Raw genomic sequence first — 15,056 nt, 5'->3', positions numbered from 1 at the left:
CCCATTGCCAACGTCATGTCCTGGGCGCTGGGGCTCGTGGTTTCTGACAGCTCTGTGCCACTCTCCGACTTCAGGCTCTCACGGCGGTGCCGTAGCCTCCTCGCCCGATTTCTCTGCATCTGCCTCAGGGAAAGGTGTATGATAAGCTGCGAGGTGTTGAGAACGGCCACAAGTGCAGCGATGGTCGCAGCGTGATCCATGATCGCAGTGCTGTGGCGTCCGCGCTGTCACTGACCAGAAAAGTGCGCGAACTGATTTCCCGCCGGCGCTTTCATGGAGGGAGGGAGGGCGTTAGTGACGGACGGATGACGACAAATTTTTTTTACCCAGAAGGCATTGGCGGCTCGACCCAGAATTCCGATGGGCAGCGGGGACTGCGGGAACTGTGGGATAGCTGCCCACAGTGCACCGCTTCCAATATCGACGCTCGCCCCGTTAGTGTGGACTCACAAAGTCGAATTACTGTCCTTAGTGTGTCCTTAGTGTGGACACACACGTTCGACTTTGCAATATCGATTCCACATATTCGATTTAAGTAAAATCGAATTACCCTCGTAGTGTAGACATACCCTAAGTTAGTCCTAGACAGCACCTTACTGCTCTATGCAGTACAGCACCTCCTGTTTAATTTTGAGTCATCGTGCAAAGGTCCACACGCATGGGTCAGACTGCAGGCATGGAGCAATTTTTTTCATTGTGCTGCAACATCACAAGTCTGCACTGTCAGCAAAGAGGCCACATAAAGAAGCCAGTTTCTTTTGAAATTTGTCAACTCAACTAACAATGTTTGAGATTTTGTCTTAGGTGCGCTGGACAAGTTTGCTTTATTATATTCCATAAAAGCAGGGATTAACATAGCTTGCTAGTTGTAATAGTTCATATATTTTCTTTCTGTTTAGTGTTTTGGCAAATTTCATCACTGTATCCTAATCTTAATGCTCTTTGTCAAAGAAAACACTCAAAAGGGAAAATCCAAGTAGAGAAAATTAATGACTACAGCAACTACTCAGAGCTCCTGTCCTCACGCACAAACTTTATCAATTTAATTTGAATGAGAGCCACAGGTTGTTGCATCCTCTTGCTGCTGTTCCTTTGGCCAGTGTCTCTGGGTGAGTCTTCATTGGTAGCTGAGAAAAAGTTGTATTATAAATTGGAGAATAATTTACAATGATAGTGTTGGTAAAGACAGTCCATTGCACCACAACAGACCAAGTCCTAGGCTTCCATCTGCCCCTTTTGCATTGTTTAAGTAGCAAACAGGGATCTTTAAATTGGTTTAAGCAGCTATTTGAGTTATACCAGCTCTACCTGATGTTCCTCAGTGTATGGGGCATGCCCAAGGAACTGGCCATTAATGGCTGGAGCCATAATGTGTCCTGGCTGCTGGAATAGGCCATTGAGGTGTAACTTAAAGCAATTTGATGCTCCTTTTAATTGCTCCAGTTGCCATCCAGCCACTGGCTAGGTCCAGGGTTGGGAGCCTAAAACTATCTTGTCTCTCTCCTTTCATGTCTTCTGCTGAGCACAGCACAATGGGACCCAAGAATTGGGACTAATTAATATATTCCACCTTGAATCTGTGATCAAGGATTCTGTGACTGCAATGCTAAATGAAAATATACAGGTGGGCCCTTGAAAGTAAGGGAGAAGTTAAAATAAAAGGAATCTCCTGTATCTTGTGTTGGCAAAACCTCCCCACATTTATCATCATCTGATGTGAAGAGCATGTTCCTTCATAGCATGGTAGGGACAGGAGTGCTGGAACAATTCATATAGTGGGAGTGCTGAGAGCCACTGAATCAAACTATAAACCTTGTATATGATGGAAACCACTTCAAGCCAGGGGAATGCGGCAGCATCCCTGCCCCCCCCCTCGTTCCCCTAGTTCCAGCATCTATGGGTAGGGATGTTTATTTCTTAAAATTTGTGCTATACTAAATAAAGAACTGCCCACACCATGCTCTGGGAATACTTCACTCTTAAAAATATGTCCCCCAATAAACAACCTCCGACAAGTACCTGCAGATAACCCACCCTTGCAGCAACGTAAATATAACAAAGATTTAATAAACCCACTGAAAAAATCACCACCTCAGCTCCCCTCAACCAACTCCCTATACAAAGGGATTTGCTATCTTTGCAATAACAGTGGAACAATAGAAAGAATGTTAATGTACCTTCTGCCAAAGCATCATCAGCAAACAGTGGGCCTATTTTTCTTTTCACTATGGATGTCTACACAGCCTGGGGGAGCGAGCTTCCCAGCCCAGGTTGACAGACTTGGGCTAGTAGGGCTTGGCTAGTGGTCTAGAAACAGCGCTTTGAAGTTGCAGCTTGGGCTGGAACTTGGGCTCTGAAGCCTAGAAATGGGGATGGGCTTCAGAGCCCAAGCTCCAGCCTGAGCAGCAACTTCAAAGCAGTGTCTACACAGTTATTTTTAGAACACTAGTGTGAGCCCCGCTAGGCTAAGTCTGTCTACCTGGGCTGTGTAGATATACCCGTTTCGACCAGCTATACACCATGGTACCTCCTTGACTTCAGTGTACTGAATCCTGTGTAATTCAAGGCAGAATTTGGTCCGATCTATATATGTCAGAATGCTGTTTATTGACAAGTGATATGATGAAATAACAAACACTTAAAAAAAAATTCTGCTCATTTTCCTGTACTGTGGCGAGACCAAGCCCTCTTGTACTAAAGCTAAAGACAAACCACATTGTGTGTCTAGCAACATTCCAGTTTCGAAAGCAGGACACAAAAGCAGAATGGGATAGTGACTCTGAGCGAAAGTAATGGCTCAGGCTCAAACAGCCAGTCTGTTTAGAGAGAAGGATTATTATGATTAGTGCCAGTGCACATGGATAACCCTCTTTCTGTTTCTGTGACACATCTGTGGATGATCCCCCCTTCAAACCTGTCTGCTGCTTGCAGTGTAACTGGAAAATACAAAAATCAAACATCTGTGTTCCAGATAGACATAGCCCCACAGTATGTATGCCACTTATAATCCATCTGCAAAACATGTTACTCTTCAGTTACTTGACATAGTGTGGGCAGGGGGCTTGGGATTCAGGAAAGAAACGGGTGGGGGGAGGGGTAGAAACAGAGAGAGAGAGAGAGAAAGCATTATCTGTTGTGCAAATAGAAGCTTATTTTTCTCCACTGCCTTCTGTTTATGTCTTCTTAGACCAAATTCTGCAGGTGGATACACATATACAACTTCCATCAATTTCAATGGGAAATCAGCATGTGCATCCATGAGCAGAATCTGGCCTCTTGTGAGAAGTGTGTGGTTCTCTTTCATATAGCAGTGATACCAAATACTAAGAAGATAATTCTTTTACATCCCTTTTGTTTACCAAACATAAGACATATTGTCAATACCAGGTTATCTGGTTATCCGTAAGTGCATGATATTAACTATAGATTACCATAGAATAGAATAACTGTTTCAAGACTGTGACGTTGCACTCTATATGATTTTATAAAAATATGCTAATGTAACTGGAATATGCTTCATGCAAAAGATCTCTTGTAAGGTATCATTACAAAGCTTATAATCTACTGAGTATGATCATCCTATTTGTATAAATGTACCACTCTTGTATCTGAAACTAGAAATATGAACTATAACTGAGGGCCTATTGTAATTATGCAAAGTGTGGGCCATTAATGGTGGTTTGGAATCTTAATGGCTCCCATTAACCAGGACAATTGACTGCAGATGGCTCTGTTTTACCTGTAAGTCTTCCTGTATAGGTGTGTGCTGGCAAGTGGGTAATGAAGTCTTACAGTGACATGTGATCATGTCACCTGAACTGGAATCCATCTTTAACCTACTGTTTTTCCATTGAGAAGGGATGGGTGGGGGGGAGGGGGTGGGCTGGGAACCCAGAGGGACAAAGGATTCCCGCCTTATGCAAAAGATATATAAATGGGTGGAACAGAACAAAGAGGAGGAAGCCATCATGAGGAATCCCCTAGCTACCACCTGAGCTGGAACAAGGGCTGTACCAGGGGAAAGGATTGTGCCCAGACTAGGAAGGCATCCAGTCTGTGAAAGAGACTTATTGAAACATCTCTCAGGGTGAGATTTTATCTGTATTCAGTTTGATTAGAAATAGACTTGCGTGTTTTATTTTATTTTACTTGGTAATTCACTTTGTTCTGTCTGTTACTACTTAAAACCACTTAAAGCCTACTTTCTGTATTTAATAAAATCACTTTTTACTTATTAATTAACCCAGAGTATGCATTAATACTCGGGGGGAGGGGGGCAAACAGCTGTGCATATCTCTTTATCAGTGTTATAGAGGGTGAACAATTTAGGAGTTAGCTGTATAAGCTTTATACAGGGTAAAACAAATTCATTTAGGGTTTGGACCCCATTGTAAGCTACTTTCAGTTAAGTCTGCAGCTTTGGGACAAGTAATTCAGACCCTGGGTCTTTGTTGGAGCAGACGGGCGTGTCTGGCTCAGGAAGACAGGGTGCTGGGGTTCCAAGCTGGCAGGAAAGGCAGGGGCAGTAGTAGTCTTGGCACATCAGTTGGCAGTTCCCAAGGGGGTTTCTGTGATCCAACCCATCACAAACACATGTTCATCTCTTTATATGCTAAAGGCCCAATCCTGCAGCTTCTGCACTGAAATGAAGTCCAATGCATGGAGCAGCTGAAGAATCAAGCCATTAAACTTTTACAATAAGACACTGGGATGTTCTTAAATGAATGATTGTCATAAAAATCAATGTCCAAATAATGAATTTTGCAGAGTTTTGAAACCAAAACTAGATATCCAACAGCATTTTACCGTGCTATACAATTCAAATATAAAAACATAGAAATGGCCATATTGGGTCAGACAATGGTCCATCTAGCCCAGTATCCTGACTTCCGACAGTGGCCTGTGCCATATACTTCAGATTGTCCAGTCCCAGCTTCTGGCAGTTAGAAGACTCCCACATTATGGGGTTGCGTCCCAGACCATCTTGGCTAATAGCCATTGATGGACCTATCCTCCATAAACTTAGCTAATTCGTTTTTTAACCCAGATATACTTTTGGCCTGCACAACATCCCCTGCCAAAGCTGACTGTGTGTTGATTGTGCATTGTGTGAAGAAGTAATATCACAACTCTATTTTACAATACAAGTATTCTTGTTAATCTAATGATATTTAAATTGCTGAAGACTTCAGTCATCGGTTCCAGTCATTCTGTTTCTACAGAGGATGATTGAAAAAGGTCTTTAGGTTTTCACTAATTCACATCCACAGAGATTATACCCAATTTAAGTGCCAACATTTTTATCCATAACCCTGAAACATAGGTTCTTGGGACACCTTCCTTCCTCAGATTCTGTAAGCCTCAAGCCTAGCTATGATGATAGTAGACAGAACCGAGCAGAATCAGTGAATCCACTGGATTGTTAACTCTTTGGGGTAAGGGCTGTCATTTGTTCTGTGTTTCTACAGCAACCAGCACAATAGGATTCTGGTCTATGACTGAGGCTCTTACATGCTACGGTAATATAAATAATAAATAACAGACTCACATGGTAGAAAAACTTCAGTGGCAGGAATCGAGAGAGAATTAAGATACAACTGAGCATAGATACCTCCCGGTGGTTAAGGAGCCCCAGGAGAGTTCATCCATGCTTAATAAGCACAGTCAACCTGTTTTCAGTCTTTCTGAATCAAGCAGGATAGGAAAACATTTAACAATTAACTGGGCATTCTCTGGATCCTTTATAGGGAAGGCAAACACAGAATGCATCAGTGGATCTGGCTGAATTTTATGGATTTCATGGCCTGGTTGAGTTCTGAGAGGGGTAGTTTGGCAAGGGGAACAATGGAGGAACAGATGTTGATGTCAGTGATCAGTGATGGTCAGTGCTATTCTGCAAAGCATGAAAAACAGCAGGGTTTCATTTTTATTAAACATAGATTATGCTATAAAAAAGTGGCAGAAAAATCCTACTTAGAGAAAATGTCTGTCCTCAGCTATCTGTATGCAACATCTATTGGAGCCAATGGGATTTGTGTGTATATATCTGAGAGTAGAATTTGGCCCTATAAGTTGAGGCACTGACGTAGAAGAGAAGTATGGGATTTATGTCTACTTAATCTCTTTTCTTCTGTGTTCTCTCATCTGTCTTTTCTCTCTGGTTTCTCTTCTGATCTATTGTCTTTCCCTCCCTCATCCAACCCACATATATAATAATGGTAACACAACATTATTTGTAGAACACTTTTTCTTCGATCATCTTATATCAAAGCTCTGAGCCAAATATTGCCTCAGATATCTGCATGCATCTTTCATGTTGTGAGAGTGGTGCACATATATACACCAGAAAACTGACTCTGGCCATTAGCATGTCTATGCGTATAGTTCTGTGTGTACTTTAAACTGTGCAAAGAGGAATACAAAAAAAACCCAACAACAACAAACCTTCAGAAAACCAAGCAGAAAGGCAGAAGGAAGCCTAATTTCAATATGTTGAAAGAAATTGCAAACATGTGTCTCAAATCTCACAGCTGAGAATCTGGTAATGTTTTCTCCCTACAGCATTCTGATTCCAATTGTAACCTGAAGAAGCGATTGAACTCCACAACCTCTCAGACAGACCAGTCCCCTGAAGCCAGCATAATGTCCAATAGTGCATCTCAAGGTCAACCGACATCTATTTCCCCGCCAGCCCCACCACCGCCACCACCACCACCACCAGCAATCGGAGGCACTAGTAAAATAGACCAGTATTCCCGGATCCTCTTTCCAGTGGCATTTGCAGGATTCAACCTGGTATATTGGGTTGTTTACCTTTCAAAAGACAATATGGAAGTGAGTACTAGTGTTTAATTGTGTTCAACTGTTACAGAATGGAAGTATGCTTTAGGGGCCAGCATTTTTTTAAAATCAGCCTTGGAACTTCAGTTACTCAGTTCTTTGCAGCATGGAAATTTGTAATAATATACATTAGCAGCCAGTGAGAAAGGAGTATTGAAGACAAGGAAGTAATGCTATTCATAGGGGAGAAATTAAAAACTTATTTCTTTCATCACTTAATCTTGTTAGGTGTGACAAGGAATGGTATAGTATTTGTTGAAGAAGTGAAATGAAGGCGATAAGAACCCTAATATCGTCTATGATTGCCTTAAGATGATGAGTTTATTTTGCATGGTCTCTTAAAAGAAAGAAAAATTTAAGATGCATTCTAAACATTAAACAGTAGGAAAAAATTGGCTGCACTTGCATTGTACACTCTCTAAATACTGCTCCATCATTATATATATATATATATATATATATATATAAAAATAAAACCCTGGTGCATCTTTTTACCTCAATAAAGTTTGAATACACACACGCACACACACCGTCCCCCTTTGCGTAACTCTGTTTAAAAGATTTAGTCTTATTTGCATTAAACAGCACAATGTCCTGTCCTTAGTATTCCCAGCCTCATTCTAGGTGGTGTGAAAAAGATGCATATGATGCAAATTGAATGCTCCTGGGATAATCTGTCAATGATTAGCTTATCATTTCCAGGCAGTCATTAAAACCCTAAATCTTTCTTCTAATAGCTTAAATTCTCCTTTGAACTTATCGTCTTTCACCTAAATACAGCTGATGGGACAAAAGAATGATGCAAACCATGTTGTCTTTGAACCACCTAATACATTGCACTGGATGTTATGAATATACTTTGCTTTGTGTGTGAGAGTTACAGAGAGAATGGCCACATTTGAACAATATTGAATACACAACAGAGAGCGAAAACATATGTATTTCTCTCTCTCTCACACACACACACTCAACCAATCAGAAATATTCAGGTTCCCCTAAAACAAATATATACAATACATAATTATTACATGAACTGGTAGTATAAGAGTTTGCGGGGCAGATACTCAGCTATTGTAAACTGGTGTAAACTCCACTGACTTTATTGGAGCTGTTTTGATTTGTATCAAATGAGGATCTTGCTCTGAAATTCTAAATTGAGGATGGAAAATGAAAGACTATTGTTGTTTTCCCACAGTAGCTATGAAAAATTTAAGTTGAACCAGGTATATTACCATAAATATTAACCCTAGACTTTTTAAAGGCTTCTCAAATAGTGCTGAGTGAAATCATTTTTCATGTTTCACTTTTAAATGCTCCCAAAAGACACACACAACTGAGAAGTTATTTTCAGGACTAGCCTTATGGTATGGCAGAAATCCTAAAGCAGAACTACAGAACTTGGTCAGTGTTTCAGTATTTTTCAGACACCTCTCCATAAATTACATTTTGCTTTTTGTTCACTCATTTGTGAAGAATGATGGCTTTGATATTCATTGTTAGAATTATAATCTATTATACTATCTCACTAACTTTTCATTGCCTTAAATGCCTATAGTCATTTTGCTATATTAATCTTTTCTACTTAAGGCATAATTCTGCAAAGCCTGGGCCATGTAAACAGGCCAATTCAACTCAATTGCAGGATTAGGCCCAAAGTTACTAAACAGGGATACGCTACCCAAATAAATTGTTTTAACAAATTGAATCCTGCCACAATATCTTTGAACGTTATTAATATTTTTCACACCCTGACTACATTGGATCAGTGTATAACTTGTATAAGAAGTCAATGGAGATTAGTCAACAGACTTGCATCTACTTTACGGAAGTGGCACATTCGGTCCATAGAGTCTTACATTTCCAAAAAAAGTAGCAACCTATGCACATTTTTATATAACAATCCAGTTTTATTAGATTTTTAAAAAATCATTTATTACATCTTTTTTAAAAATAAATACCTTAATATTATCCAAATATCCATTACATGTGCAAACACTATGGCACATTCTGTATAGTAATATTATCAGGGACTAGTGTCCCCAATCATGAATGTGCTTAAGTACTTTGTGGAACTGGTGAATAGTTCCACTAATCATAGAGCAAAGTTACACACGTGCTTAAATGCTTTGCAGGATTAGGGCCTACAAGAGATCTGGATTCCTATAATATGAACCATATGAAGGTATAGTTTTAATTATTTATCACTTGGGCTTCACAAATGAATAACAACTTGCATGTGTGTTTGCATTTTTTTAAAATAAATCCACTTTGTACAGTCAGATCTCATAATCTAAGCAAGGGTAGTCTGGATAAGTAATTGGATGGGAGACCTTTAAGGAAATCATACAATATGTGTTGCAATAAGTGGTGTTGGTGTTTCTGAAGGTGGTACTTTTACCCCTTTAGTCTGTATTCAATCAAGATTTCTCCAGTATATTTTATGGTGGAGTGTGGGGCTAGAACTACTGGGTCAGAACCTCAGCTGATTTAAACTGGGTGTAGCTCCATTGAGCAAGGTCAATGGAATGATGCCACTTTGTACGAACTGAGAAACTGACCAACCATTTTTTAGATGAGACATAACAACGAGCTCTGGATCACTTGTAATAAAGATCCATGGCACTTTTTGTAAGAGCAGGTGTGTTAACACAGGTGTCTTGGTTGTTTTCCAATTCAGATCATTATATAGTCTGCCCAAATTCTCCTTTTTATTTCAGTAGGCTACAGTATTCTTCTTTACCTCATGATCTGGAGTCAGACCCTCATCTGGAGTGAATCTGCATAGTTTCACTGAAGTCAATGGAGCCATGCTGATTTACACCAGCTGAAGATCTGTCCCTTAGGCTTTTGGGAATTATTGTTGTGCACTATCAAATAGTTACTGCTTATTGCCCAAATCACAAGTGGCTGCATTTTAGGGGTGAATGAAGTGATCCCTGTATAGTTTGCCTGGTGTGTCAGTTAATACAATTTGTAAAGCACTTTGGGATTCATAATGAGGTGCAGTGCTTCATAAATGTTAAATTGTTATCATTAAATAATTTTCTTATTATTATTTCTAGAGAACAGTACAATTCTGGAAAACGCAATTAAAAAGGAAAAAATAAAAATATTAGATGCACAGATGCAATAATTAGATTTTTGTGTATTGAAAGAAGTGTCTTCCCATGTTTACTTATTCTGAATGTTGTTTCTATATGCAGAACAATAGAAAATGCCACAAGGGAAAAATATACTCTAAATACTAACAAAATAATCAAGGGAAAAATGTTGTCATAATGTATATATAAATCCCATCAACTTCAACAAGCTAAAAACTAACTGAGCATTTATGCCAATTGGTCACAGGTATACCATAGGCTAAATTTATGGCCCCTTTGTACCAATCCATCTGTGCAAGGCAGCGATAAACCCAGTGGATCCAAGCATTGGAGGATTTCTCCTAGAGAGAGGAATCCACTGATGGCAGAGTGCTGACATAGCAGGTCCTATGTCGTACTGTCCTCCCAAGATCTGGATTATGGCGCATGGCTGGGGAAAGTTGGTGCACTGGAACGTTACTGAATCCAGCTGAACTCTGGGTTCTTGAACAGACCCTGGCAGCTTTCCAGGCTGGTTTGTTTTATGCAGTTGATACTTCATGACATCAGGAGTGGGGGTTGGATAAATGGTGTAATGTCAGACCCTCTCCCCCCATTGGTCCTTTGCCAAGTATGACTCAGCTGGATCAGAGAATCTCACAAATAACTTTATCAAATTTTTTGTAAAATTGCTGGTTTGATCTATGTTGGGGGTCCCCCGAGACCTCTTCCACTCGGTTACCAAAGAACTCATTTTGACTCCAGTCCTGTCACTCAGGCTCCTTTATTTTGCATACATCAAAGCTATGCTGAGTTGATCAGATTCAAGTATAGGGGATGGGTATAGGCAAAAGTTTTCCTTATATACATCTTTACCAACACTAATAACACATGCATTCTTAACTGTACATTGCATCATACGCTTCCGTATTGGTTTGGTTACTCTGCAGGAATCAATCCCTGTACAGCATGCTCTGTCCACACATTGTGCACGCACGACCTACTTTTTACCTCATCTTACATTCCAGGCTTATTTTGTCCATTGTAAACGGTATCCTGATATTCCCACTTATCTCAGCTAACGCAGACATGCTGTCTCTAGCCAACTGATCAATTTACCTTGCCCGTCATGCTCACTAAGAAATGAGGCAAGTAAGTTACTTATGCCCAGGCCTGCATTACGTTTAAGTAATATGACAAAACCCTCTGAAATGAAAGAAAAGCAAATGCAAGTTAAAACAAGAGGATTATGGGAATTTTCTGTTCATGAAGAAAATAGGGTAAAGAGAAATGATTCAAATCTTAGTTAGATCATGAGTGGAAATGACTTTTCTTTGTCCCTAAATAGCAATTGTCCATATCATAAAACCACTACATGGTTTGGTATTTTGACACACTTGGCCATTATTGCTCAACACCTGTTCAGGGCTGGAGTAGCAGTGGTGTTGCAGGGCCACAGTTGTATCAGCAGAGTTGTGAAATGAAGCTAACACAATGTTCTGCCTGCAGTTTGCTTGGCTTTATAATTAGAGTCCCACTGATTTTTTCCTCTCGTGCAATTCATAACAGGAAAATTGAAGTGTTTGTAATGTTTTATATAAAAGAGTCCTGAAACCACAGATATCAGTTTCTAGAGCTCAATGAATTTTGGTAGCCATGTTATAAGCCTCTGCAAAGAGAGATTTATAACTGAAATGCTGACAGATGTTTAACTGCAGCAGCATGGATGTACCATTTATAATATGAAAAATCAAAGCATTAAAACCACTACTCTAAGAGGACTTATTCCCTTTCTACGTAAGGTCAATTTGTAATTAATTTAGCTGCAAAGTATCAGAATGTGACTTCCTCATCACACCTACATGACACTGGAATACGGCCAACTGTATTTGCATGCACACACTCATCTGCTGAGCACGGTGGAAGGCACCATTCCAAAACCACCAGGACAGACAAGCCAGATACAGGGATTTATGAGTGGAGAATCTAACAAATTTGAAAAAAAATATAGGTTGCTTCAGTGAAAGCTGCCCTAGATCTGAAATAGCCCTAACCGTGGAAATAATATGCAAGGGATAATAAATTCCCCCAAATAAACTTTGTTCACACAGTTCTACATGAGACATACTGTCTAAAACCAAAGTGCAATGAATAATGTATTAGGAAGATAGCAATTGCCATTAAAAATTTGACTAGTGGTCCATCAACTCCAGTGTCCAGTCTCTGACATTGACTAGCTGCTTCAGAGGAAGGTGCAAGAAGCCTTGCAGTGGGCAGTTATGGGAACATCTGCCCCAAGGGAATCTTTCTCCATCTTTCACAATCAGTAAGAGTTTGGTTTATGACCTGAAGAATGAGGATTTATATCCCTTCCCAAATTGTGGGTTTTTTTGGAACCTCCATATTGTAACTCTTGCTGTTCTTGTTACGCACCTACCTGGAGATGAGCATGGTGGGATAGAGGAAGGAAGTTTTGCAGGAGCTTAAAGGAGAAGATGTAGAGTTTGAATGTGATGCAGAAATCACACAGAGATGTGAGTGAGGAATTGATTTTAGCAGCAGCAGAGTGGATAGACCAGCAGAAAGAAGTGTGAGAACTGGAGAGGCATTTAACATAAGAATGGCCCTACCAGGTGAGACCAATGGTCCATCTAGCCCAGTATCTTGTCTTCTGACAGTGGTCAGTGCCAGGTGCCCCAGAGGGAATGAACAGAACAGGTAATCATCAAGTGATCCATCCCCTGTCGCCTATTCCCATATATAATAATATGCTAACATTCATAAGACCTCGCTGACCCTTGCAATGTATATAATATCATGCTTCATTTTAACCACTGGAAAATAAAATGAACTGCAAAAGAACTAGCCAGAGTCATTATCATACATACTTAGAATTGAGCTTTGCTGATCCCAGTAGCGAATGTTGCTTCTAATCCTGAGAAGATTCTCCCTTACAATATGTTGCTGGTTTAAGCCTGCTGAGGCAGCTGGGAATCAATAGCTGAGTTGTGTTATTGATTGACTGCATTGTTAGCAGCACATGACTGAAATTTCCCTTGTTCCTTTTCTTTCAGTTTTTTGAACCCACTGCAATGCATCTTCGGAATGACTATCAGCCCAACTGATGTACGCAACACAGGTTTGACAAATCACTGACCGTCTTGTGGAGCTCAGTGACTTCAAAGGATGAGTGTCTGTCTCTCTGCCTGCCCTAAATGTAAAATATAGCATATTTATGTGGGACACCATCTGGAAATTTAGACTCTTGGCCATTTGAAGGGACAGTCTCTGTGCAAAGTTCTAAGGTGTTGATTCAGAGTGCAAGCTCAAGTTCTTATTTTGTTAAATGGTTTAGGACTGAGAATTATACTTGTACTAATTCTATTCTGAATGTTTGAAGGTAAATCTTGAATCAAAATTGAGATTCCTTGTAACATCTCCCTTAAGTACTTTTAAGGGTACTAATGAAAACCTGATTCTGAGCTAGCGTGAGTAGGCTCAGCTCCATTGCAGTCAATAGGGCTGTTGTCAATTTACACCTAATATCTGTTGAGATGTCCTGTCAAAGAGGGTTGAACCCTATCAATTTTTCATGATGAATGCTGTACATTTGTTTGTATCCTTGTTTTTATCATCTTGTTTAAATGTAAAATTTAAATGGAGATTCATACACTGTTATAAAAAAAATCCAAAAAATATATGCCAATGGGAATGGAACAGGACATGTAAATCACTGCTTATTAATCTGAGCTGGTAAATTAAGATATTGCACTTTATCTTGCCTATACACAGATAAAGTACTACCAGCAAGTTTGGTGTCACTTTCATCACCATTAGATTTGAAGGTACACCTCTACCCTGATATAATGCGACCTGATATAACACAAATTCGGATATAACGAAGTAAAGCAGCGCTCCGGTCAGGGAGGGGATGTGTGCACTCCGGTGGATCAAAGCAAGTTCGATATAACGCGGTTTCACCTATAATGCGGTAAGATTTTTTGGCTCCCGAGGACAGCGTTATATCGGGGTAGAGGTGTATTTACAATTTGATTCACACTCTTGTAACAAAGAAAGGTCTTGTCTTTGTTGTAGTATTTATGTTACATATTTCTTTGCTTTCTGACATTTTATTATATACCCACTCTTCATCTCCATTACCCTTGTTTAAGAATGTAATTGGAGAGAACTTACCCAATGAAATAAAACTTGAGCCTTCTTTCTAGCAAGCCCAGTGGATATTGGTAGGCATTGAGAACAACATGCAGTAGAAATAAACTAAGAACTCTACATTTATATTAAATTGTTGTTAAGCTAAATGGAATTAAAATTAATGGGATGATTAGGTGCTGCAGTGGTTCACAGATCTAAGCATTGCAAAGGATTTCTTGTTTCATCTAAACCAAACTTCTTTATCACTCTGAGTTAATATTCAGGGACTAGATTCTCAGCTCTTGTAAGTTCTCAGTGCTTCACTGATGTCACTTGAGCTATGCCAATTTACACCATCTTAGGATCTGGCTTTCGTTGTCTATTTTCCCCCTATTTTAATATGTATGTAGCTTCTCCTGGTCTAGCAACCAGACAGAACACACTAGGTCAGATCCTCAGTTCAATTTCAGCCTCCCTGCTCTCCACCTGCGTGTACTTTATGTGGGTGGAGTAAGTTTCATGCTCAGTACATTTGGGCTAATATAGTAATTGCAGCCTACACACAGAGATGTCATTATATGCAGTTTATTTTATTCCAGAGGCAACAGACTGGCATGTTTGAATGTACTTGTAAGTGTACTGAATTATTTCCCATTTGCTCTGAAACCAGAATTGTGAAAGCTTTCCCCATTTTTAGTCTCCGTACAATATCTTTATTAAACACGGACCCCTCCTCCCAACTTTGTATTTTATAATTTGTAAATATATTTTACTTGACAAAGAACAAACTAAACTCCGGGGGCCCAAAGGTTATTTGTATTTTAAAATGGATATTTGGCTTGTGTAAATATATTCATTTTTGCTTTACAAACACATTTTATATTAATAATACACACACACACACACACACACACACACACACACAGAGTGAATAATCTACCACAGTTTTCAAAATAATTTTGGACAGCCTTGTTTATAAAATAT

The 15,056-nt window shown here is 39.7% G+C and overlaps 1 protein-coding gene across 1 annotated transcript in view; it reads left to right on the top strand.

The window, feature by feature from the left end:
* The window catches only part of GABRA6 (gamma-aminobutyric acid type A receptor alpha6 subunit), a 34,893-nt gene extending 21,848 nt beyond the window's left edge, over positions 1 to 13,045 (top strand). The window contains exons 9-10 of the mRNA XM_024211915.2: positions 6,562 to 6,834; positions 12,995 to 13,045. Coding sequence (XP_024067683.2) covers positions 6,562 to 6,834; positions 12,995 to 13,045 — 324 coding nt within the window. The remainder of the gene's footprint in view (positions 1 to 6,561; positions 6,835 to 12,994) is intronic.
* The last annotated feature ends 2,011 nt before the right edge of the window (positions 13,046 to 15,056 follow it).

The sequence above is a fragment of the Terrapene carolina genome, unplaced genomic scaffold (genome assembly GCF_002925995.2).
Source record: "Terrapene carolina triunguis isolate 2854851 unplaced genomic scaffold, T_m_triunguis-2.0 Scaffold838, whole genome shotgun sequence".
Classification (NCBI taxonomy): Eukaryota; Metazoa; Chordata; order Testudines; family Emydidae; genus Terrapene; species Terrapene triunguis.
The sequence above is the reverse complement of the archived record's forward strand: the minus strand, read 5'-3'. Positions and strand labels throughout refer to the sequence as shown.